At 38.5% G+C, this 24,291-nt stretch overlaps 4 protein-coding genes across 9 annotated transcripts in view; 3 read left to right on the forward strand and 1 right to left on the reverse strand.

The window, feature by feature from the left end:
• The first annotated feature begins 182 nt into the window (after positions 1-182).
• LOC120479834 (dual specificity protein phosphatase 13A) lies at positions 183-1,363 on the forward strand. Its single transcript, XM_039672621.2, has 3 exons — positions 183-453; positions 539-756; positions 1,039-1,363. Exons 1-3 carry the CDS (start codon positions 296-298, stop codon positions 1,239-1,241), a joined length of 579 nt encoding a protein of 192 aa, XP_039528555.2. The 5' UTR covers positions 183-295; the 3' UTR covers positions 1,242-1,363.
• A 90-nt stretch (positions 1,364-1,453) lies between these two features.
• On the forward strand, positions 1,454-5,380 carry LOC120479833 (dual specificity protein phosphatase 13A). Its single transcript, XM_039672619.2, has 3 exons — positions 1,454-2,536; positions 2,825-3,042; positions 3,433-5,380. The coding sequence occupies exons 1-3, from the start codon at positions 2,337-2,339 to the stop codon at positions 3,642-3,644; spliced, it is 630 nt and encodes a 209-aa protein (XP_039528553.2). The 5' UTR covers positions 1,454-2,336; the 3' UTR covers positions 3,645-5,380.
• Positions 5,381-9,146: 3,766 nt separating this feature from the next.
• On the forward strand, positions 9,147-10,788 carry dusp13a (dual specificity phosphatase 13a). The gene is made up of 3 exons (XM_039672624.2): positions 9,147-9,274; positions 9,615-9,832; positions 10,089-10,788. Exons 1-3 carry the CDS (start codon positions 9,147-9,149, stop codon positions 10,307-10,309), a joined length of 567 nt encoding a protein of 188 aa, XP_039528558.1. The 3' UTR covers positions 10,310-10,788.
• A 5,388-nt stretch (positions 10,789-16,176) lies between these two features.
• Positions 16,177-24,291, reverse strand: part of kat6b (K(lysine) acetyltransferase 6B) — a 36,960-nt gene continuing 28,845 nt past the window's right edge. For 5 of the 6 annotated variants that reach the window (XM_039671774.2, XM_039671769.2, XM_039671770.2 and 2 more), the window contains exons 12-17: positions 24,002-24,095; positions 22,726-22,957; positions 22,373-22,529; positions 21,089-21,355; positions 20,132-20,408; positions 16,177-20,036 (exon numbers count right to left, since the gene is read on the reverse strand). In XM_039671774.2, coding sequence (XP_039527708.2) covers positions 17,413-20,036; positions 20,132-20,408; positions 21,089-21,355; positions 22,373-22,529; positions 22,726-22,957; positions 24,002-24,095 — 3,651 coding nt within the window. In that variant the 3' untranslated portion in view covers positions 16,177-17,412. The remainder of the gene's footprint in view (positions 20,037-20,131; positions 20,409-21,088; positions 21,356-22,372; positions 22,530-22,725; positions 22,958-24,001; positions 24,096-24,291) is intronic. The other variant, XM_039671773.2, reaches the window with a different exon arrangement.

The raw sequence follows: 24,291 nt of genomic DNA on the forward strand, positions 1-24,291 counted from the left end.
ACATTTTCAAAAACACTATCAAAATGCTCTACAAAAATATAATGTATTTCTAATGAAATATACTATAGCCTATACCACACGCTTAAAAAGGGAGAGATGTCAGTGATTTAGGCTCATTTAACAATGTGGCCAATTAGGCAAACTTGGCATAGCCTACACTACTTGGAAAAAGGACTTGTGTTAAATAAGTGACCATACACTGACATCTACTGGGGGGGAAGGGTAATGCAGAAGTATCACACCTGGAAATGTCACTCATGTAGTAGACTTCTTATAAAGTTGTGGGATCTCCCCAATGCTCTTATTCCTAAAAATGGAGAATGTTGATCGAACAGTGGGCAACATTTTGTCTGAAACGCCCTCTATTGAAGAGCTGGAGGATATATTACATGGGGGTCAGCTGTCCTGTAACCATGTCGATGAAGTGTGGCCTAATTTGTTTCTGGGGGACATGTAAGTGCATTTGTCATGTAACTTCTATTTGATTTGTTGATTACAAGAAAATATTAGTAGTTATATGTCATTCTTTCTTAAACAGGTACATGTCTCATGACAGATATGGCCTATGGAGACTGGGTATAACTCATGTTTTAAATGCTGCACATGGTAAAATGTGTTGCAAAGGAAGAGATGATTTTTATGGTACAACTGTGAAGTACTACGGTGTCCCAGCCAATGATCTGCCTACATTTGATATTTCACCTTTTTTCTACCCTTCAGCACACTACATTAATGATGCTCTCAGCACAACAGATGGTATGTAAAAACATTTAATTTCAATTTTTTAAATAGTATAACATTTTTTAGGCACGATCAACACTGTTTAATATTCTTTTGTTATTATTTTATCTATTTGAATTATTAATTGATATCTAATTTAGTTTATAGATAGATAGATAGATAGATAGATAGATAGATAGATAGATAGATAGATAGATAGATAGATAGATAGATAGATAGATAGATAGATAGATAGATAGATAGATAGATAGATAGATAGATAGATGTCAGATTCATGATTGTATCTCTTTTCAACAGCTAAAGTGTTTGTGCATTGTGCTGTGGGAGTGAGCCGTTCCGCTGCTCTGGTCTTAGCTTACCTAATGATTTATTGCAATTACTCTCTGGTGGATGCCATCTTGAAAGTGAAAGAAAGAAGATGGATCTTTCCAAACCGAGGATTTCTGAAGCAGTTAATAACTCTCGGCAATGAATTAAACTACAAGGCACAGTCAAAGTAGCTTGATATTTTTTAAACAAGCATGCAATTCTGAAATCTGTCAATTCAAACATCTAATGACATTTACTCCTGCAGTTATCAACAACAATCATCATTAACATAATAAAAAAACAATTTCTGGTATGTATAATCACAGCTTTGTGTTGTACTTTGGTTAAATGTAGGCTTTTTTTTCAATATTTAGTATTTTAATATTTAATTACTGAATACCCCCTAATACTGGACACAAATTAAACCTCAGATACAATCTTTGATAGCTATATTGTATATAATCTTGAGCTGATCAGTATGCAACTGCAAAGCTGATCAGCAAACACTGTTACTCTGTTTTTCTCTTTGTTCCACTATGTACAATACTCCAAATGTTCACCGATGGTCACTCAACACAATTGTCACTTATTGTCTCGTTCTCTCGTCATCGGATGAATCATCCGTAACTTGTGAAACAGATCACAATGTCCGTAGAAATGGAACAAGCTAGAATGGCAATGAGAAACAATTTTTTTAAAAATATGTTGGCGCGGCCTAGACGTCAGTTAAGATATAGGCTACATAATAATTAACAAATCTTTACAATGTACAATGTATTGTCAAACCTGGGGTTAAATATATTTCAGTGTTCTGGTCCAAGGCACTGATGTAGTAGGCTACAAATACATGACTGATCACGTGGTGCTTGATACTTTTTCCCACGCTAGTCAAGATGGGCCAATCACAATACGTGATTAACGTTACTGGTGCAGCCATTTTATTCAATAATTTTATTAAGACTGTCAAGCTATAAGTCAATTTACATGTCAGGGACCATGCCTTGGAATTCACATTAATTCCAATATATTGGTTGTATTGTTTCGAGAATAAATGTCTCCAGTATAAGGAAAAACATCAAAAGATTTGAATGCGACTCAATGGAGGTTGGACTTTCCGAGCCACCGGGCGCCCCCTGCCCTGGTCATTCACACGATCTGTTGTACACAGATACAGGCGTCTATCGACATCGAAGAGCTGAAATGGTCAGCGGTTTCTGGTGACCGAGAAGCGTCATAAAGACAGAGCACCTGTTTGTATGAATCACGACGTGCCAAACAGATTATGAATGCTGCTGAACCCCGGGAAAACAGAAGAAATTAATATTCACGGGAGTAAGTTTGATTTGGGTCATTTCAGAAGAATGACAGCTCAGAAACATAAACACGGACTCCTGGCTATTAAAGAGTTAGAGAATGTTCTGGACACATGTAAACTTGATCTAACTCCAGTCGACGAGGTCTGGCCGAACCTGTACATCGGAAATGTGTAAGTAGCCTACATAACTATGCGGCATCGTATCTCTTATTTAAAGATTTATAGCACGCGAGCAATGTCATTGTGGTTTACATTTAGTCTTATTATTTAATATTATATATTATAATTTTTAAGAATTTGAGAAGATATACTATTCTATTCAAAGCTACTTATTTGATTGAGATTCAGTCACAATGTGCTGCTTCCCTTTAGTTAAATCAGTTCTGCAGTTGCTTCACTTTTAATGTCATAGAGGTTGTCCTGTTACATTACATAACACATTTTCACTTTTTTTTATAGGGCCATTGCTCAAAATAGAAAAGCTTTACAAAAAATGGGCATCACTCATGTTTTAAACGCTGCCCATTCCAAGCAAGGCAGCATTGGGGACCAGAGTTATTATGGAAATACAATTGTATATTATGGCATCCCAGCAGAAGACACTTCATCATTTGATCTTAGTGTCCACTTTAAGCCGGCTTCTGATTTCATCCACAAAGCTTTGAGGAAAAAGAATGGTGAGTGACCAAAAATGCAAAACAAGTCTATCAAAATGCACTGGGGAGGAATTTGAAGTCCATTTTTAAACTAACACGGATTCATAATTGTTAATATAGTTAAGATACAAGTATTTCTAAAACCTTTCCCTGTCATACATAACCCATATGAGATAAGAACTCATTTTAAATACAATTTAAAACCATCCATAGTTCGAGACTTTTTACATAATTTTGAGAACAGAAAAAGAAACTTATTCTGTTGTTAAAATACTCTGAAAACAGCTGCATCCCCTCTTTATCTCTCTAAATTCCCCTCTAACCTAAAACTTATCTTGATTCTACAGATATTCATTTCAATAGTATTTGCAGCTCCTCTTGACCTTTACGGTCTGTGTCTTTTATCCGCAGGTAAGGTGCTTGTTCATTGCATCATGGGAATGAGTCGTTCTGCCACACTGGTTCTAGCGTACCTTATGCTGCGTCAGCGTCTTACTCTCCGCACTGCCATCCAAACGGTTGTTTTGCGACGTGCAATCTATCCTAACAGGAACTTTCTGAGCCTTCTCCTGGATTTGGACATTCAGCTTCAGAGAAAGCGAATGCTGTGTCCTATTCTCTGACAGAAAAAACAACACATGTAATGAACACGAAAGCACATGCATTCATTTTATAACTAAAGGGTGAAGAGGTAACAAGCAATGTTTACATTATTTATGAGGTAAATATAAATATATATCTATATTTATATAGTCTAACCAAAATGTATTCAGACATTTCTCACATCCTCAACATTTCTCACATTATCACAGTTAATTCGCCATTGTTTAGAAAATGGTTATAAAATATGACAAGAACCATAAAATAGACTATCTCAACAATGAATTAGGTTGAGTAGCTGTCAGCTGTTACATTTAAGTACAGAAATAGATAATACCAATTTAGGTTAACCAATTACCGAGCAATGCTTAATTTTGTTCAGTATGTGGTGTAAAAAGGTCACATTTGCAATTAAAGAAAAAAAAAACTTTAGCAAAACATGGTCAGGTCAAAGTGCCAGATTTTTATAGATTTTACTGGTAGTCCACTGTATGAAGAATCTTTTTGTATAAAATAGCACAGTTTACTTTATTTTGCTATACTCACTTACAGAAATTAACTATAGTCTTCTGCACCCACTAAAAAAATAGAAAAAATTATATCGGGTGTCTGAATAATATTTGGTTTGATTGCATATATAGTTTCATAGAAAAAACGTGCCTTTCAGGTTTAGTCTAGGCCATCTCTACAGTTTTCCATACATTTACAGGGTTATTTTATAATATGCTATAATTGATATGCTACTATGCTATAAACTGTAATGCGATAATTTAGCTATAAAAACACTTTAAAGTTTTAAAAATATTTAACTTGCATTGACATATTAACATGGAGGATTTCACTGTACAATGTGGTGTAACTGAAGAATTGTGTTGAATAATGGTGTTTTTTTATGAAAATCTGTTTGATATATTCAAGAACCACAGCACACAAGTGCCACATGCTGCTCACACAGCGAATAATATTTAACAGTGGAGTCAGTATACGGCATAGAACACCAAATTAAGCAGTATTAAATGATTGAATTGAGGCTCATTATTCGGCTGCAGAGAAAACACTCCCTGTGAGCAGTATTAGCTTTTACGTTGCTTTTGGCAGCCAAATTTGGAGCACTATACAGGCCAAGCACAACATTCTTCTGTTGACTCAATACTAAAAGCCTTGTTTAAAATGACTGAGCAGCACTCGCTGATTTGATTTTTAGTGCACCTTTTTGTTTTAATAGCAGAATAAGGTGTTTCATTCAGGTCATTGATTCACAGAAGTTCCTTTGTTATCTTGGAGAACATTTACTGGTGTATAAACAGTTTTGTCAAATGCACTGTATACTTAAAACATTTCATTGGACATGAAACACTATTGACCATGAGCAGGATGAATATTGGTCACTGTATTTTTTGAAAGTATTACAACTGCACTAGTGGACGATGCCAAGTAAACTTAATTTGTATGTTTATTGATTTAAAAAATAAACAAATGAGAAAGTGCTTTGTTTTTGCATGTTAGTTAGGCAAACATTTCTTGTTTTATATGTAATACATTTCCAATCATTTACCTCACAGTCATGTTAAGATATATTCAAGTTATGTGTCAGTTATTATATTGACTACTAGATGATCCTTTCTAGGGTAGGGTATAACTTTATTCATTTATTCTACTGTACTTTTGCTTAAATTTTCCGTTGTGCTTCCGACTGCTTCCAGCAGGGTTCAGTGCTGTGCCATGAAAAAAACTCAAATTAAAATCTTGCTGTTTTTTTTATGCTGTGTCCTCCCATAATATGTTCCTTTTTTCTTTTCACCTGATATCCTTCATATGCTACATTAACACAAGCCTCTTTTGTGAAGTTCAATGACATTAAACAAAATGCTACATTGCTAAATAGATCATTGATTCAATCATTCAAACCTGTCCTTTATCATTTGTCAATGACATTTCATCATGCAAATGTAATTTAAGGGAACGGTATAACCAACCAAGATTGTAATAGAACAGCATTAACCCACAGAAACCTTGAGGAGAGAAACTAACTCTGGACTGTCGTCACCCTGACAGCGTGACCTGCAGCTGTGCAACCAGAGGAAGCAGGACCCACACGAGTCCCCGGACATACTTCGCTTTCAGAGAATATTCAATTAAGACAGTACTTTGCTTCCTGATTAGCTTCTTGGCATACTCTGTACGATGATAAATCATGGAAGCAGTTGAGAACAGAAACAGGCAACAGACGCAAGCAGCTAAGCCAAGTGTGTGTATATATATTCTGCTAAGCGAAGTCATCTGCTGAAATGACTGTGGAGGAACTAGAGGCACAGAGGGGGTGATGTTGATGACCACATTAGTGTCACAAAAGTGCTCTGGAAAACAGATGCATCTGTACGTGATTACATTGTGTCAGTGTTTTCTCAGGGAAGACTGTCAAGCCTGAGATATCATGGATAAAAAGAACAAACAGATCAGCCCAGCAGCAACATGCCTAAACAAACTGCTTTGGTGAAATAGCAATAGAAAAGCATAGCTAAAAACATACACAGTGGTAAGCATTTAAAAATTTCAAGACTGCATTTAATTTATTACAATTACAGTGAATATTAATATAATAAATTATATCAATGTAAACACTGTTACTGTTACTTTCGATCAATTTAATGCTTGCTGAATAACAGTATTAGAAATGATCACTGACCCCAAACTTTTAAATGGTAGAGTATAAATGGTATATAAAATATGACAAGAACCATAAAATAGACTATCTCAACAATGAATTAGGTTGAGTAGCTGTCAGCTGTTAAATTTAAGTACAGAAATAGATAATACCAATTTAGGTTAACCAATTACCAAGCAATGCTTAATTTTGTTCAGTATGTGGTGTAAAAAGGTCACATTTGCAATTAAAGAAAAAAAAAACTTTAGCAAAACATGGTCAGGTCAAAGTGCCAGATTTTTATAGATTTTACTGGTAGTCCACTGTATGAAGAATCTTTTTGTATAAAATAGCACAGTTTACTTTATTTTGCTATACTCACTTACAGAAATTAACTATAGTCTTTTGCACCCACTAAAAAAATAGAAAAAATTATATCGGGTGTCTGAATAATATTTGGTTTGATTGCATATATAGTTTCATAGAAAAAACGTGCCTTTCAGGTTTAGTGTAGGCCATCTCTACAGTTTTCCATACATTTACAGGGTTATTTTATAATATGCTATAATTTATATGCTACTATGCTATATTGATATATATATATATATAAATTATATATCAATGTAAACACTGTTACTGTTACTTTCGATCAATTTAATATATGCTTGCTGAATAACAGTATTAGAAATGATCACTGACCCCAAACTTTTAAATGGTAGAGAAAATGTTACTTTGAAGGAAAAATAAAATAAAAAAAGCCATTACTTTTAAAACTGCATAAGAAAAGCAGGCTGAATGATTCATGGATTGGGTTTGAACTTGGCAAATTTGGACCACTTAATACAAATTACATTCAATGCATTTCCAAATAAAGATTAAATGAGTAGTTCACTTAAAAAAAAAAAAAAAACTTTTGCTGATAATTTTCTCACCCCCATGTCATCCAAGATATCCATGTCATTCTTTCTTCAGTCGAAAAGAAATTAAGGTTTTGATGAAAACATTCCAGGATTTTTCTCCATATAATGGACTTCAATGGGAACCAAACGGTTCAAGCCAAGGTCCAAAAGACAGTTTCAGTGCAAACTGTTCAAAGGGCTTTAAACGATTTCAGACGATGAATAAGGGTCTTATCAAGCAAAACGATTGCTCATTTAACAAAATGAACAAATCTTTTGGTTCATTCAACGAACGAAATGAATGAGTTGACTCTGGAAAAGATTCGTTCATTTTAATGAACGAGTTTGAACAGGAGAGTCACGAACGCACATCACAGAACAGAGCAAGGCGACCATTTGAGCTTATAAAACTTACTTTTTTTTAAATGAGCGATCGTTTCGCTTGATAAGAAATCGTTCTGAAATCATCGCCTGAAATCGTTTAAAGTCCTTTGAACAGTTTGCACTGAACCTGTCTTTTGGACCTTGAACCGTTTGGTTCCCATTGAAGTCCATTATATGGAGGAAAATCCTAGAACGTTTTCATCAAAAACCATTAATTTCTTTTCAACCGAAGAAAGAATGATAATGGATATCTTGGATGACATGGGTGAGTAAATTATCAGCAAAAGTGTTTTAAAAGTGAACTACTCCTTTAAATAAAGCCAGTCAGTGTAATCCACTGCACTATATTATTTGATTCAACAGGACAAGGACTTTAAAAAAAGCAGCAAAAGTCTATTAAAATCCTTGAAACTTACGGTATTATGGTAATTTATTCGTATACAGTATGTGGTTTCAGTAACAGTAAGTAATAAGCAGATCTTGAGAAGGAACAGGTGTATGTGGCTTTCACACCCAAGCCATTAATTCCTTTTTATTAGCTTCATAAAACCGTAATTACTATGGGTCTCAAAGCTTATTTTACCGGCATGGAAAGAACAACTCTTAGTTAAGTCTTTTCCTGTTTTATTTGAGCACTAACTAAACTGTTTCAGATGGAGTACAATCAAGACAGCATATCTTTGAGAGGGGTATCTGACACACTCCAATTACCGAGCATGTCACCGCACTTGGATGTGCAAAGATCTCACCATTTATCAGAGACTCGCCCTCAAGGCAAATGAAAGGAACATCTGGATTTCAAGAGTGTTTAACCTAGCAGCTGGCAAGACCTCGTGAGATGATGTGTATTTCCCTGCACAATGACTCGTGATAAAGATGTATGTGTCCAACGAAAGCCACTGATGACCCACCTTTAACTTCGTCTGCACTGCTGCAAGAGTGAGTTACAGTATTGGGAGTCTGGCCAAGATATACACAATATTTGCAGCCAGAACATGCTCAAAAGATCATCGTCAAGGGAAAGAGTCTTCTAAAAGCAAACCTGACTGCCCACTAAAACCTGGAAGAGCTCTTTGTATCCAGGGAGGTTTATAATTATACACCATTTAAAAAAAGAAACATGCCTCCAGAGACATATCTGTGGACTGGCTGTCAACAACGTCCCTGACCAAGGAGAGAAGAGCAGGCAATCTGAGAACAAGAGGGAAAAAAAGGGCCACCGGCCGCTAAATGTAAGTTCACAAAAGGAGGGGAGATTTTAGAGGCTCTTAGAAAGTAACATTTTGGTGTTTTTGAGAGCTATTATGAAAGCCAGCCTTAGTGAATCGCTCACAGCTCTGGCATCACACGTTTTCTTTCCCACACCTTATCTGTAAACGTTTGCTACGACAGTCAGGGAATCCTAAGTGGAATGATATTCCATAAAAACAGTCAGTATTCATTTTAATGATGTTAAGAGCTGAATTGGAGTGTCAATGTGCTCTTAGCAACAAGACAGCCTCAGGTGGCTTAAATATGTTGAAATAAAGAGGAATGGAGAATGCTTCTAAACTGCATGTCAGGCATATTAACATGATTTTATTTATTTTTGGGTCAGGATGTCTTTCAAGGAGCTGTGTGCCTATGAAACGCCATCCGTTGCTGAATTACAGCACTTCCTGTTGAGTGACAGACGGCCCACTGGACATGTCAACCAAGTGTGGCCTAATGTGTACATTGGCAATGAGTGCGTATTGTTTTTTCAGCGCAGTCTCATCCCAAGACGTCATATAACGGACATCTTTTGACCATACGTCAACATCCGCCTTTTTAGGGTACCCTTAAACGTCGGTTACATGACGTTATCGGATCCTAAACCTACCCCGTCACCTAACCGACATTCGTTAGGGACGGGATCGTCATGTAACCGACGTATAAGGGTACCCTAAAAAGGCGGATGTTGACGTATGGTGAAAAGACGTCAGTTATATGACTTCTTGGGATGAGTCTGTGTTAGATTTTTTTCATTCGCAAATGAAAATGAATAAAATGTAGAACTACAGATGTTCTCTGTTTTGTTTTGTCAGGGTTGCGGCACGTGACAAGTCAATGCTGTACAATATGGGGATCACACACATTGTGAATGCTGCTAGTGGACCCCCTCATGTCAACACTGGGGCCCGCTTTTACAGAGACATGTCTATAGATTACTATGGAGTGGAAGCTGATGATTCCTCAGACTTCATCTTAAGTGTGTTTTTCTATCCAACAGCAAGATTCATACGAGCTGCACTGTCAAAAAATGGTGAGCGTTGACTTGACATCCTCATGAACATGCTTGATGCAATATTTTTGCTATACCACTGGCTAGAATAACTTTCACCATAAATATTCCGTAGCCTATACCTTTGCTTTGCCCAGTATGGGAAATCCACCAATTCATAAAAAAAGGTTTTAAAGCTTCATACCGTTCATTTCGAACCGCATCAATCATTCTTTTGCCAGTACTAAAAGTAGCATTTGCACTAAGTGTCTTTCATTGATTCTGTTCTATTCTTCAGGAAGAGTGTTTGTCCACTGTCTGATGGGAGTGAGTCGCTCTTCCACTCTAGTGTTGGCCTTCCTCATGATTTGCGAGGATCTTACTCTGATGGAGGCTGTTAAATCTGTACGGCAACACAGGGACATCTGTCCTAATCCTGGCTTCCTTAACCAGCTACGACATCTTGACATGAGCCTCGTCCGAGAGAGGAAGAAAAAACTGGAAGCTTACAAATTGTAACTGAAAACCTGATAACAATGAGCCTCGTTCTAGTTATTTTGGGCCAGATCTTATTTGCTAATATCCATTGTAGTGCAATGGCAAAGTGGGTATCAGAAGACAAAAATGAAGGGCTTCCCCATAAATAGTAAATAACCTCCACAGGGCTGCAGGGTCACAAAATAAATGGCAGGTTTTTAAATTTCTTCCAGATGAGATATACTTTGAACTTGTTTCAAAATGAGCCAGCAAGCATGTTTGCTTTTTTTACTGGAGTGAAATGAAACGGTTGTGGCTTGCTCTTTATCATGGGAAGGTGGAAGAGCCATGCATGGCTACATGTCTTAAGGGTTGATCCCCTGTAGTGAGTTCCTAATGGGTATCATATGTTACAACATATTTACGGTTTCTGCTCAAATCCATTGGTGTTGTGACCCACGGATATTGGGGAAACTGATGGCCAAACCAAATTGTGATGATAAAGCATTTTAATTTCTCAGTCTAGTGGGACGAAAAAAAAAAAATCACATTGTGTCCTTTCTTTTCTTGTTGCTATTAAATAAATTACACAGTACCTCAGGAATTATGTTGTTTTGTTTTGAAAGAGGATATCCATTCATCTTCACCTAATTTCCTTTTGGTCTGTGAAGGCAAACATGATTAGAGAAGCAAAAAGGTCAAACTAATATGTGTAAATACAAACTGTTCCATGAAATGTGCATACAGAATATATAAAGCTACATCATTGATTCTATTGATTTCAAACATTTTATTTTCAACAGAAAAGCTCCAAAAGACAAACAATTGCACCATCTATTGGATCTGTGGTATCTGCTACTGACTAACCTTTCGGACCTGTCGGTCTTATCTGGCCCAGCCTGTATATTGGAGATTGGTAAATACAGAATCATCACAGTCTTGATAAGAAAACCTTCACACTATACCTGTGCCATTAACTATGGTTCAATTAATGTAAATTATGTAATCAAAAACACGTAGACACATGTTAAAAAGCTGCGGCTCATGATAAAGGACTTCTTGCTGACCTGGGAATCACTCATGTTGTAAACGGTGCCGACGGACCGCATCACTTCAACACAGCACAGGTATAAGTTACTACACTGTAAAAAAATATTGTTGGTTTAACTTAAAAAAGTAAGTAACCTGGTTGCCTTAAAATTTTAAGTTGATTTAACTGGAAAAAGTGAGTTAATACAATGAACGAGATTAATTTAATCATCAGAAACTCAAAATAATAAGTTATCTCAACTAAATAAATTATTTAAGTTGATTTGAAAAAAGAAAAAAAATGTTGTGATGACAAATCTTTTTTTTTTTTACAGTGTATGGAGTCGAGGCTTCGGATCACCCACTGTTTGATTTGTGCCAGGATTTCAGCTTTATTGCATCCTTTATTAAATCTGCACTCACTCAAAATGGCAAGTCTGACTTCCTTGAACTTTTACTGATTCATTTATCTCAGTGATTGTATAAAATCTAAAACAAGCAGAGCAAATGGATCAGTGCAAAAATCAGCAGACAGTACAGTCGCTTAAATAAGTGAAATATGTAAATTGTAACCAATGTCAGATATGGAGACTTTTTCTGTAGGGAAAGTGCTGGTCCACTGGCAGCCATACCACATTAGCTGATTGATCATTTGACATGAAGCTGCATACTCAAGTTCCACGGCCAGATATTTCTTTACATTTTCTACATTACACACGTATGCTAAAACACATTTAAAGGGAGTATATAAAACAATGTCGGTGGGAAATACAGCTAGCGAGACTAATGTTTTTGGAACTTATGTGCTGGAATGATTTGAAATTCATGAAAATTAAGACCTCGGTCTCACAGTAATGGAGCTGCTTTTGTGGGAAAGAAAGAAGATTTCAAGGTTGAAGGAATAAGTGAACCTGACAAAACAGTAAAAGGAATTCAACATCACCAATTTAATGACTTCCCTGTCAAGGTGAGTGATGGTGGTGAAAAAAAAAACATCCAGTGCTGATGGTTTTGAAAACCATCCCTCTCCGGAGATGATTCATGTGTCCTTTTCACATATCTGGGAAGCGAAAAGCAATTACCATTCCATTTCCAGCGGCCAAGCTCGCATTACAGAGACTGTGTTAAACTCGGTTCAAAAAAGAAACACCTTTTTGGATTAAATTACAAGCACAGCTCTACAGAGATTTCCTATTTTTGTCAAATTTAGTCACTGGGCGCCAGGAAGGACAGCTGCCTGTAGGAGGGCTCGCAGCAGGCAGTGTAAGGAGGGAATAATTGGCTGGTGGAATTGGGCCCGGGCTGTACCGTCTCCTCTGGGACAAAAGTCAGATTCACTGGCCTTTGACTGAAGCTGCCATCTTAGGTCACCATCCACAAACATGATAAACACGAGCACGGCCTCATGAGAACATGAATTTTTTTCATTATGGATATTCAAATCTGCATGATGATAGGCTTGGGTATATTTGACATGCCTTTTGGACAAATTTTCTCATGTTGATTTTAACCAGTTTTTAAGGAAGAAACATGCTGTGCACAGATATACAAACAAGCTTCATAACAGGGTTTCAGGCAGACAGCGATGCACCCCCTTTTCATATTTCTGTGTTTGGAATAAATCATAAGAAGGGTAACTTCTATATACATACGTGTGAGACCACATCATGTACACAAAAGTTTACATTCACCTTACAAAATGTTAATTTTAACAAAATAAGAGGTAACATATTTGTACAACATGCACGTTATTTTACACATTCCACAAGAAAAAAGCTGAATTTTTAAAAATACCTAACACTGTGTGTCGTTATCTCCACACCTGTTTTTGTTTAGTAATGGTTGCTCATTCATGAGTCACTTGTTTGTCCCGAGCAGTTAAATTGCCCAATGTTCTTCAGAAAAATCTAGTAAATTCTTCAATTTTCTTAAGATCAAGTTAAATTATAGGCTACTTAATTTAGCTTCTAGGAAACATTTAAGTATCCTCTGTTGCTTCAGATTGGCAGTAGCCTACTAAATGAAAAAAAAAAAAAAATATATATATATATATATACATTTGTAATAGCCTAAACAAAATTAAGAAAAATGTGGACATCTTCATCCTGTTCTTCATCCTGTCCTTAATGCATTATGTATATAACCGACAATTATATAAAATTATATAAAAAATATTTCTGTAAAAAACACATAAAAAAAAAAAAAAAAAAAAAAGAAACATTCAAGGTCAACTGAATGGGTTTCTTTCGCACCAATGTAGGCTAAATAACTGTGTTGTGAGAAAATAGCGCTCCGTCCCTCAAGCGATCCCGGATCGGGGTAGGCTACTCTCTTTAGGCCACCACGTTTTTGAAAAACGTTATAATAACCATTAATGTCTGTTCGAATTAGCTTACATATTGAACCTTTCCATCACACAAAAGGTTTTTTTTCTGTAGTGCAAAATGTTTTTCAAATTGTTAAAATGTCACACACAAACAATATTTTAAGAACTGTTAACATAATGGTTCATTTGTTTGTGTGTACTTGCTATGTCCCTTTAAGCTTCTAAGTTTTTACTGTATATAAAGTCTTTGGTATAACTATTACATGATGGAGACCTGATTTCCACGTCATCACCATGGCGACCGTTGGCAATCACTAGATACAAATGATCTCTATGCAAATTATCAGCAAGGTGGAACGGCGACTTCCAATGGGAGACACCTGTCGAATCGATCGACAACTAGAATTGAAAGTTTGGCGATTTAATCACACAAAAGTGAGGCAGCAACAGTACATGCATCTTCCTGACAAAATACCTGGTGTTGTGTGTGTGTGTACAGCAAATGCGCCACTCCCCTCATCAGCTCTTGCGCTGCATGTTACTAAGGTCAGAGAACTCAGATCAATAGCCTAAAAATATCATTTCAAATGTGCAGCCTATTCTGGGCCAAGCAAACATGCCGTGTCTACTCGATGCATACAGACCACCTCAGGCTGTTAATATTGGAGCCAAGCAGCACACCATTAAGGGGGCAAACCTAATCTTTTTTTTTCATGTTTACACAATCATTGATACACTAAGTGGGATATTTTGGAAATTCAATCTTGGGTTTGAAGAGAGGGGAATAATTGTTCAGACCGCAGGGAATAGAAGCAGTTCAGGCCTAATCCTGAAATTTCAACAGGCCCAAACCATAGTAAGCTAAGTTTAAACAAACCAGCCAATAAAATCTACTGAAATGTGACCTCTATTTTGATAGTATTTCAGCTGTCACATCAGTATAATCATGCATTCTTACAATAAAGTTAAGACACTGAAACCCAAGTCTTCAGTCAAGTGTTTGCTTTCAGGCTAAGCCACAAGACTGCAGATAAAAGAAGCTTAGACAGCTTAGTTTACACGTCCCTTATTAGCTGCATACAGGCCATTACAAGACAAACATTAAAACAAGACAAATGTTACATGACGTTTCTTTTTTCCTTTCTCTCCAAGGAATAAGATTCATATTGTTCAACAATGGGAATTGAAAATTAAGATGGCATCCAAAGAACACTTACACCAGTGAGGATTCATCCAAAGCGACTGTACATGAGCATTTGTGGAAGAACTGAACGAAATGGCTAGGATCAGGAGCTGAATGTATAGTAGTTAGATCTGGTCCATACCTCAATTAGTAAAAAAAAATACACAAAAGCTACTATGTCAAATAGATTAACATTACCTGAGGTAAAAATGACGATCAAGTATTTGCTTAGACTTCAGACGGATTGCAACCATCTTGAAAAACAAGGTACAAAACGTTCTCAGTGCGGCAGAGGGGAAATGGAATAATGTTACTAATGCTACCTAGGCTTGAACATTGATTACTATGGAGCGGAGGCAAAAGACTTCACTATTTTAAACCTCTCTGAGTTTTTCTACCCTGGAGCTCAATTTATTGACCATGCACTCAGCAAAGCATAAAGTAAGTAAAGAGAGACAGGGCATGTTAAATCTCTTTAGATAAGAGGGAAGTAACAGGCACTCAAGGACTCAATCAAGTGAGCCCCGTAGAATTCAAATGAGAGGATCAAAAAGCAGAACTGATGCTGAAGCAGATTCTCCATAGAGAGATTAGTGCCGACCTATGAATTCATCAATAATATCAGTGATCGAGATACATTTTTATATGTGCCGATACAGTAAACTGACAAAAAAATGGAAGGTGACCTGGAATTGAATAGGATTGTCTTAAATAGTTCAAGCTCTGTATTTCAGGCAACTACAAGCAATTTTTTTTTTTTACTTTGAACTATATGTTTCAAAATAATGCTGTCTTCAAAATAAGGCAATCTAACAAAATGGCTTTGTTTTCTTTCCCACGACAGTCTCGTCTCATCTAATGGCAGGTAAGCTTTGAAATCTCTGCCGTACATCTCTCTGCTCTGATAGTCTATACTGTCAAATATATATATTATATGCAACATAGCCTATCATGTCACTAACATTACATTACACACTCATACACATTCAAATAGTTTTGAGATCATTTAGTTTGTCAACAAATGCACATGTACAGCTATCCTCGGCAATCACGACAGTAGTACATTTACAACAGTGAATTCCACTGTCGCAAGACAATACTACATACAGTTGCTATGCAGCAATTTCTTTGACACAGCCAGCATGTGTAAATACGTGGTTTCTGGGTATTTAATGATTAGAAATAATTGCACAGCAGAAAAAAAATAATAAAACCTTTTACTAGAAAAATTATATATTTTTGCTTTAGGTAGTGTACTAGAGAAAAATACTATATTTGTTCATCTATTAATAGATCCTTTCAAGAAAAGTACAAGTCATGATAAGATTGAGATCACGAGAGCATGAAAACAGAGTCCATACACATTTTAAGTCTGTCAGTGGCTCATCATAATTTATTTTCTGCTAAAATGTACAGCATTTAAGTGACCGACTAAAAAGGTAACTCATAAATACAGGACTGTTGCTCTGTTAATTAGTACAGTCAGGATATCCCTCTTCCGTCAAACTGCCATTCTGTACAGGTACAAAGGCTACAAAATAAGCTATACAAACAGACACGATACAATTTACCTTTTTACATGCCATCTGTTTTGTCTATCAACAAGGCTACTGCTCTACATTTCAGTAAAATATAAATCAGATGTTTTATAAAGATAAAAAAAATCTACAGATGGAATGAAAATGTAAGTTTTAAAGGCATTTCATAAAAGACCGACTTTGGAGTAAATTGACACTCATAATAATTTTGCAACTCTGCCCCATCTGAAATGTTTCCGTTTGCCCTTGCCCCTTGATTTTAGATTTCTACATTTACAAATACTGACATTGACTGTTCTTTGCTATTGTGACAGAAATTGCTTTAAATTGTATAAAAACAGAAAGCTGCCTCAGGTAAAGAAACTTGTTATAAAGTAACAAATTATACACAATTAGCAATAGAACCTTCCAAGCCGAACGTGACGATTTTTTTCAAATCTTTACAGTATTAGAATCAACAAAAATAGAGTTTAATTTTTCCTTCCATACGAGGGAAACCTAACCAAGGCCATACATTTAATATAAAATTGCTTGCTATTAAGCACAACACTGTACAGTACTACTTTGATGCACTGTCACTAACAAAGACGGTATAGCATGCTAAGTATAACCTTACATTTAAAAAAATATAAAAGTAGATTTACAATAATTTAAATAATATGAAGGCATGAGTACAGACTTACATATATAACCTTGCGATTGCTAAAGGTACATTGAAAAGGCTCTTTCGTCCAAAAACATACAATGCAGGCACATTTAAAGGTTCCATAATGCAGGTTCCAACTTAAAGAAAATGTAACCTCCATTCAACTGCAATGCAGTTCGGGGGAGATTTATGCTTACACAACGTTACATTTGAAATCTTATGCTGTAAGGCTTCCCATAAATAGGGGAAAAAAGCTAAAATTTAGCCAATAAACAAAACTTTTTTTGCATTCTTACCAAGTGCTGGTTCTTTTAGAAAGATCCATAAAAGCGAACTTTAACCATGAAAATAAGAACAAACCAAATACCTCAAGTCAACTAGCTGACTTTGCAACATCGTGACCCTTTACTTTCAGGTCGCTGATTATCGTCTCATGTAAGGCCCGTTTAAGGGTTGTTTGGACATGCCGGTATTCACATAACCATGACCTGCTGGGCTGTACATCATATTGCCATGGGGAGGAGCCTGCATGGGCTGCTGTGGGTAAGGCTGGGTACCCATCATGCCCATCTGCATAGAGTACTGTGGAGATTGATTCATATAGGTAGGATTGCCATGGTAGCCACCGTTCATCATAGGCTGCGTCACTCTGTAAGTGTTCATCGCCATATTGACGTTCATCGAGTTGACGTTGTATGCCGGAGCGGGCATGAGATTCACCCCCATGTTCATCCGCGATGGCATAGCCAGCGTCCTCCCAGGAGTCTGCATGGCTACGGTCTGAGGACCCCTACCATACATCTGCTGCTGGTGGTGGGGCGGCAGAGGGGCCGATTTGGAGCGGATGGACATGGGGTGGTGATGGTGATTTTTAGGCGCCATTTGCGTTTGCAGTCTCTGAGAAGGGGCCAGGTTCATGTTGGGTGTACCCATGTTGCGCTGCAGCATCATGGGCGGTGGAGTCATATTGGGCGGAGGAGTCACAGTAGCCTGCGACTGAGGACCTCCACCGGGCTGCGACAGAGAGAGCAGCGCAGGATTGTGAGGGCCGAGCTGCGTGGACAACGAGCCGCTGTTGTTTGCATAGGATGAGATGGAGTGCGAGGCAGAATGGCTGAAGGGCAAGGAGGGGTCCATGATGGTATTGGTGAGTTGCTGGAGCTTATGCAGGCTGAATGTAGCTGATGGTTGACCATAGTGTCCACCTCCATACTCTCCCTGGCTCATTCGGTCATACAGACCCAGGTTGCTAGAGGGGTTGTTGGATTCTGGGATGTCGGACAGCTGCATGGGTGGAGCGAAGCTGGCCGGCATGGAGCAGTGTGACAAAGGTTGCTGGTACTGGTGTTGAGGGTGTTGGTGATGTTGATGATGCGGATGGTGCTGGTGATGGCTGTGGTGGTGACTGTGGCTATGCCCGTGTCCATGCCCATGGCTGTGCCCATGTCCGTGCGGATGGCTGGGCTGCCTCTCCGGCACACAGCCTTGCGGAGACTTCACACTGCATCCCTGAGGGGAGCTCATGCTGGTTTGCTGGAGCATGCTGCAAGCGCCAGTATTGTTCACCACAGGACCGGCCATCTGCTGGGACACAGCACAGCTGCTCTGACTGTGACTGCCACCGGAGGAGAGGTTGCCATAGGAACAGCTGCTCTGGGAGGAGGCGCCTGCTCCCGCTCCCGTGCCACAAATGCTGTTACCCAGCGTGGAGTCATAACTGCTGGGATTCTCGTAATTCTCAGTGGTGCTCTCAATGCTACCTAGGTCACTGAAGCCACTGTCCACCACCTGCTGAGAATGGTCCGACACCGAGGGCACATCCATTATTGGGCTGGTCTCCATGTTGTTATGAAGCGAGTGCACCGAGACGGTGCCCTGATCGGGGCTGATCTGAGTGTAACTGCTTTCTAAAATGGACACCGCTGGACTATTGACTGATCGTACAGATTGGCTCGGGTGAGAATGGACAGAAGACAGAGGGCTGCTGTGATCTGACTGCTGGCAGTCATCCACGGGAGTCATCTGAGGGCTCTGCTCGACGTGAACATACCGCTGTAGGCTGTGGCAGGCCTCTTGAGTCTCCACACAGTCCTGAAAGTGCCTCTCTTGTTCAGATTCTTGAGTAAGAGACTGCACAGCCTGCGCAGTCTCCATTTCAAGCTCAGGGCAAATGTTATGGTCCTCTTTTATTGCCGGGGTCAACGGACCCATATGCTTTTCTTCAGGCCTCTGACTGTTATCCTCTTCCTCGGTTTCCGAGTCTGGAGGATGATCGGAGTCCACAGTGTCTTCCTGTTGCATGCCCAAGCCCACAAGAGCGCTTTCAGATGGAAGCTCCTCAGAGCAATGAGGCGGTGGCTCCATGGGGCTCGGCTGCACTTCAGGATTTTTATTATTATTATTAATCGCTGAAACTGGCTCTGGGTCTTCCGTAAGGTCTTTTTCTGTTAGTGGCACTAGGTCTTCTATTCTTTGTTCATGGCTATCATCTTCATCATCTGCATCGTGATCATCCACATGAGATTGTTCTGGCTCTTCGTCCTCTTCCTCTTCCTCGTCTCGTTCACCCGAGCCCTTACCAACCCTGCCTTCTGGTTCACCCTCTGACTTCAGGTCCTTGACCTCCTCTGTATTTAGAGTTGACTGTTCAGCATCATCTATTGGACCTGATGTGGTCTCATTGGTCTCATCAGCACAGGGAGAATTTTCCACCATGTCAGACTTGTCTGTCGACTCATCCTCATTTACTTTGTGAGACACTGGTGGCTCCGGACTGTGGGGCACTGAAACGCAGGTGTCCAGTTCTGTGTCCTCTGGCCGGGGCTCTCTGAAGGACTCAGATGGTTCTGAGAATGAGGCAGGGCTGGCATCCTGCTCCTCCTCTTGCTCCTGCTCCACTGTGACCATTGGTGTCTCAGGCGGTGTGTAGAGGTTGAGCTTAAAGCCCATTTTGCGCTCCTTTAGTCTCCATTTGGGAGGGCCTCGTTTGACACCTTTGGGCCAGCCTTTCTTCCGTTTTACAGGTCTAGGATTGTCCTTTTTTACTGCTTCAGAAACACCACAAAAAAGGTCACATATTAATTTATCTTTCAAATATGCAGCAAAAGCAGTATACTGTAAATGTTAACATGTATGGCTTTACCTTCCACATTCCCTCCTTTAGATTGATTTGAGTGATTGTCATCTCCATGTCTCCTGGGCCTTCCAGGCCGACGCACGACCAGTCTCTGGTTTTTCTCCTCCTCCTCCTCATCCTCGCTATCACCCCTCCTGCTGGGCTGTGGCAGAGGACTTTCTACATCAGAGTTTTCGAATGGCTCATCTAACACCTCTGTTCTCTCCGAGATGGTTTCGGTCGTGACACTGCTGTTGATTCGCGTTCTTCTCCGCCCTCTCTTCCGTCGCAGATTTGATGCCCGCTAAGAAAAAAATAAATACATTTAAGGGGGCTATTTGCTTAGCAGAGAAGTGCATATTGTATGCTTGAGAACAACTTGCACTTGAGAATGGAATAAATACAGGGAGATGTCAAAGACTGTTAGACTTAACAACCGTCATAGCAAGACTTGGACACTTTTTTGCTAAATTGCTCCTGGTGCCCTTTAATCCAAAAAGCATAGGTTTGGAGGAGACATATACGGTCAAGGGTGATGCTAAACATAGGGAAATGTGGCTGCGTTGTGAATGGGTTGCTTCAGGATCTAAATGCAAAAGCCCATCATTTAGACCACAGTGCCTACACCACAGGCCATTCAATTCGAAAGCTTAGCCTGCCCAAAACCCCAAATGAGAGTGTGCTGAATCAAGCTGACCGCACGATCCTCACAACATACTCTCCCCCAGGCATTCTGGGATAGCAGTACCCCAGTGCAAATAATCTTCAAGATTACTTGGTGATACAGAATCAAGATTTCCCACACAAATCATGAAAGCAATATTACTTAATTATGGATTAAAGGACAGATGGAAATTTCTGACTGATGAAGAGTTTTGGATATTTTTTCCTAAATATGCTTCATAGGATTTTCAATGTGAAAAACCATGACACAAAGAGAACTAAATAAAAAAAATGCGCACAACCAATGATTCTGATATTTACCTTTCGCTTGAGCCCCTGCCCAGACTGGGACTTGATTGCATTGTCTTCATTACCATCGTCGTCGTCATCATCATCATCATCATCCTCATCACTGCTGCTGTCTTCACTCACTTCAAAATCTTTCCCAATGTTGTTTGCAAACAGTGGGTCTGAGTATCTTCTGCTAAAGTTCTTGCACTTGGTTAGTGGAGGTCGTGTGGTGGTGTAGCCCATCCCCAGAGTCAAATTCCTGATTGCTGCACTACAGTTTGCACGACGGTCTCTTGCCTGTTATTGCACAAAAACACAAACATGAGCTTATCTGAGCCGCTCGTACAGGCTGAAGCCAAGCAGACAAATCACATCTCAGTTATCTACACTTTGCTTTTACTGTGCCCCAGCAGAGCAGAAATTGTCTGTTGATTAGCCGTTGATCTCAGCAACATTTATTTTTGAGCAGACAGAAGATTACATTTCATTGGACATTCAGAGGCATTAATAATACAGAGCTTTGATTTAGGTCACTCAGGAAGCTGGGTTACTGTTGGAAGCGCTTTCAGCAATCTCTGTGAACTCACCCTGAACTCCTGAAAAGGATAAATTTAGCTCACTTTTCACACAACCTTCATCTTGTAGCTAATAATGCAGAGCTAGGAAGGAACGAGTTACCTGTGCTCATTGTGATCTCCTTGATCTGCCTTGAATAGGTTTCAATTAAAAACAACACTGATTTTAGAGAGACTTACCTATTATGTACCAATTATCACTTTACCAATTATGTTTGAGTTCAGCATTATGCAAAAAAGCTCAGGTTGTGTCAGAGGCCAAAAGGAAGACTTAAAAAGGGCATTTTATAAAATCTGCTGTCATTTCATAAAAAAAGGGTTGCAGAAGATTTAATCACTAAGGATTAAGCAAGCATTTTACAGAAAAAAAATGCAGACTTCTTTGGGCTCTTTCAACATTTTAAACTGTATAGGTATACCTATGTTGCTGCCATAATAGTCTGATATTTTCTGTTTGTGGACATGAAAGAAAGAATGATTTTCCTGGCAAACAAACCTGAAAGCTCTGAATATAAATCATAATTGAAAGCGTATCATAGTGACTGCAGGGTAAGAAAAAAAATTGATTTTACTAATTTGTTTGTACTAGCTCAAAAACTTGTAATGTAGAATTTAACGAGAACTCCCTCATAGTCTAGCTTCTAATATTAGAACACTGCACTGGACAGACAAACAATTAAAACAGGGTTCACTAAAAGCAGGTGTGTAAAGTCCCTAATCAAATCATTATTAAGCCTACCTGTGCCATAGCACTCTTCAGCTCCCCTGGTGGGCTTTTGCAGACTGAAACTGGAGTCCAGCGCAGGCAGTCAGGGTCAACCTCATGAAGCCTTGGCTTCTCTCTCAGTCTATCCATGTGTTCCTCAATCAGCTGGTATCTTCGGATGATTAGAAACCTAGACAAACATGTTAGAAAATTTATTCAAAATGCAGATATCTTGTCTGATGTATGATAATTTGTAATTCAGGATTAATGCACATGCAATTAAAGTAAAAATTGTATATACCCCCCATCCTTTAGAGATGATAAAGTACTCTGAAAGCATGTGAGTGAATTGTCAGATTGACAGAAACCACCACAGTCAAACCCACCTGCCATCCTGGAAATCAATCATGTTGAGCTGCTGAAGTGTGGTGGCGATGTCATGTGGACACATGCCCGTGGCTCGGCTCATTCCCCTGATGCTGACACTCTTATCTGGGTGGTTGTGCAGGTACTCCAGTATGACACTTTTCCAATAAGCCAAGTAGGACAGACGACCCAGATCAGATAGAGGCTTCTCTGGGGAGCCAGCCTGGCCCTCTAGCCTGGAAAGTAAGTAACCTGGAAAGACAGGAAAAGAAACAAAGAGAGGAGAAAAGACAAGATTGTTGTTTTTAGATCGGGTTTGAGTGTCACTTGGATAAAATCACAATCACAATTTATAAATGTGTTGTAATGTTTTTTATGAAGCTTCATAAAGGCAAGAGGCATGATATTTGAATATTTTACATATAAACAAATGCAAGCTTCTTATCAGAGACAAACAGTTAATTGTAAGGAATTGAATGATTATGGCTTTTTGAGAATGGGGGTTAAAATGCACTATTCAAACTTAAATGGTTGTAATTCAAGAATGCTTTGGAACTTATACCCAAGTTTGGTCTTGTTTTAAAGAAAACACTCCGCAGATTATTGCTGAAGTGAAAAAAAATGAAAGTATGAAAAAGTTTAAATTTACAGTAAATCAAATATACTGTACTATATATTTTTTATTTTATGTAAAATAAATATTTTACAAAATATTTTTTCTGAGGTGCACTCTTGTCATAAATTAATCAATTACTCTTCCTACATAATTTGTAACACAAAACAGGGGTAGAATATTTATGTAGAAGTCTTAGACCTTTCCAACGATGTATAATTTGTCATAATTAGATTATGATTTAATAGAAATACATTCCGGTAGTGGGACGGTGACAGTTAAGGGTTATAGTGTGAGCTGATTTTGTGTTTTCAACAGATACATAAAGTCAGAAGAGACCGAACAATTCCAGATTCTCTATTGTAGTCTTTTGCATTAAAACAAAATATGCAAATGCTCTTCTGATTCTACACTGAGAGCAAACTAAATCAACACATTCACAAGCCAACAAATTATATAAATGCACTATATTCACTGTATTCGATACATGCAAACCCTCTTGATAGCTAAAATGACAATGAAACAAGCACAACCAGTCATTCTTTCCATTTTATTATGACTGTCTAGTCTGAAACAGTTATTCTTTTTCCTTTTATGCAGAGTACAGAAGCATCTGTTCATGATCCAAACAATCTTATGCTCACATCTCATAAGACTTCCAAACCAGTTAATGAATAACTTACTGAAATCAATGAGAAACCTTCCAAATCCTTGCCTTTGGTACTGAGGCATGATCATTATGCAGGAGACATTGTACTTCTGCTGGCAAAGCTTTTCCTGTGGGAGAGAAAGAGAAAGATAGAGTGTGTCAGTGCGCTGCCAAAACATGCAATTCACTGCACCTGCCGTTATCCTGAACTGAACCAAACATAAGTACACAAAACCCTTCAAACATATTGCAGAAATGTTCCATTTCAAAAACAAGCACCATAAAATAACCCATCTTTAACAACCCACTGTTACTATGACTCCA

Source organism: Pimephales promelas, chromosome 11, assembly GCF_988280905.1.
Source record: "Pimephales promelas chromosome 11, fPimPro1.hap1.1, whole genome shotgun sequence".
Lineage (NCBI taxonomy): Eukaryota > Metazoa > Chordata > Actinopteri > Cypriniformes > Leuciscidae > Pimephales > Pimephales promelas.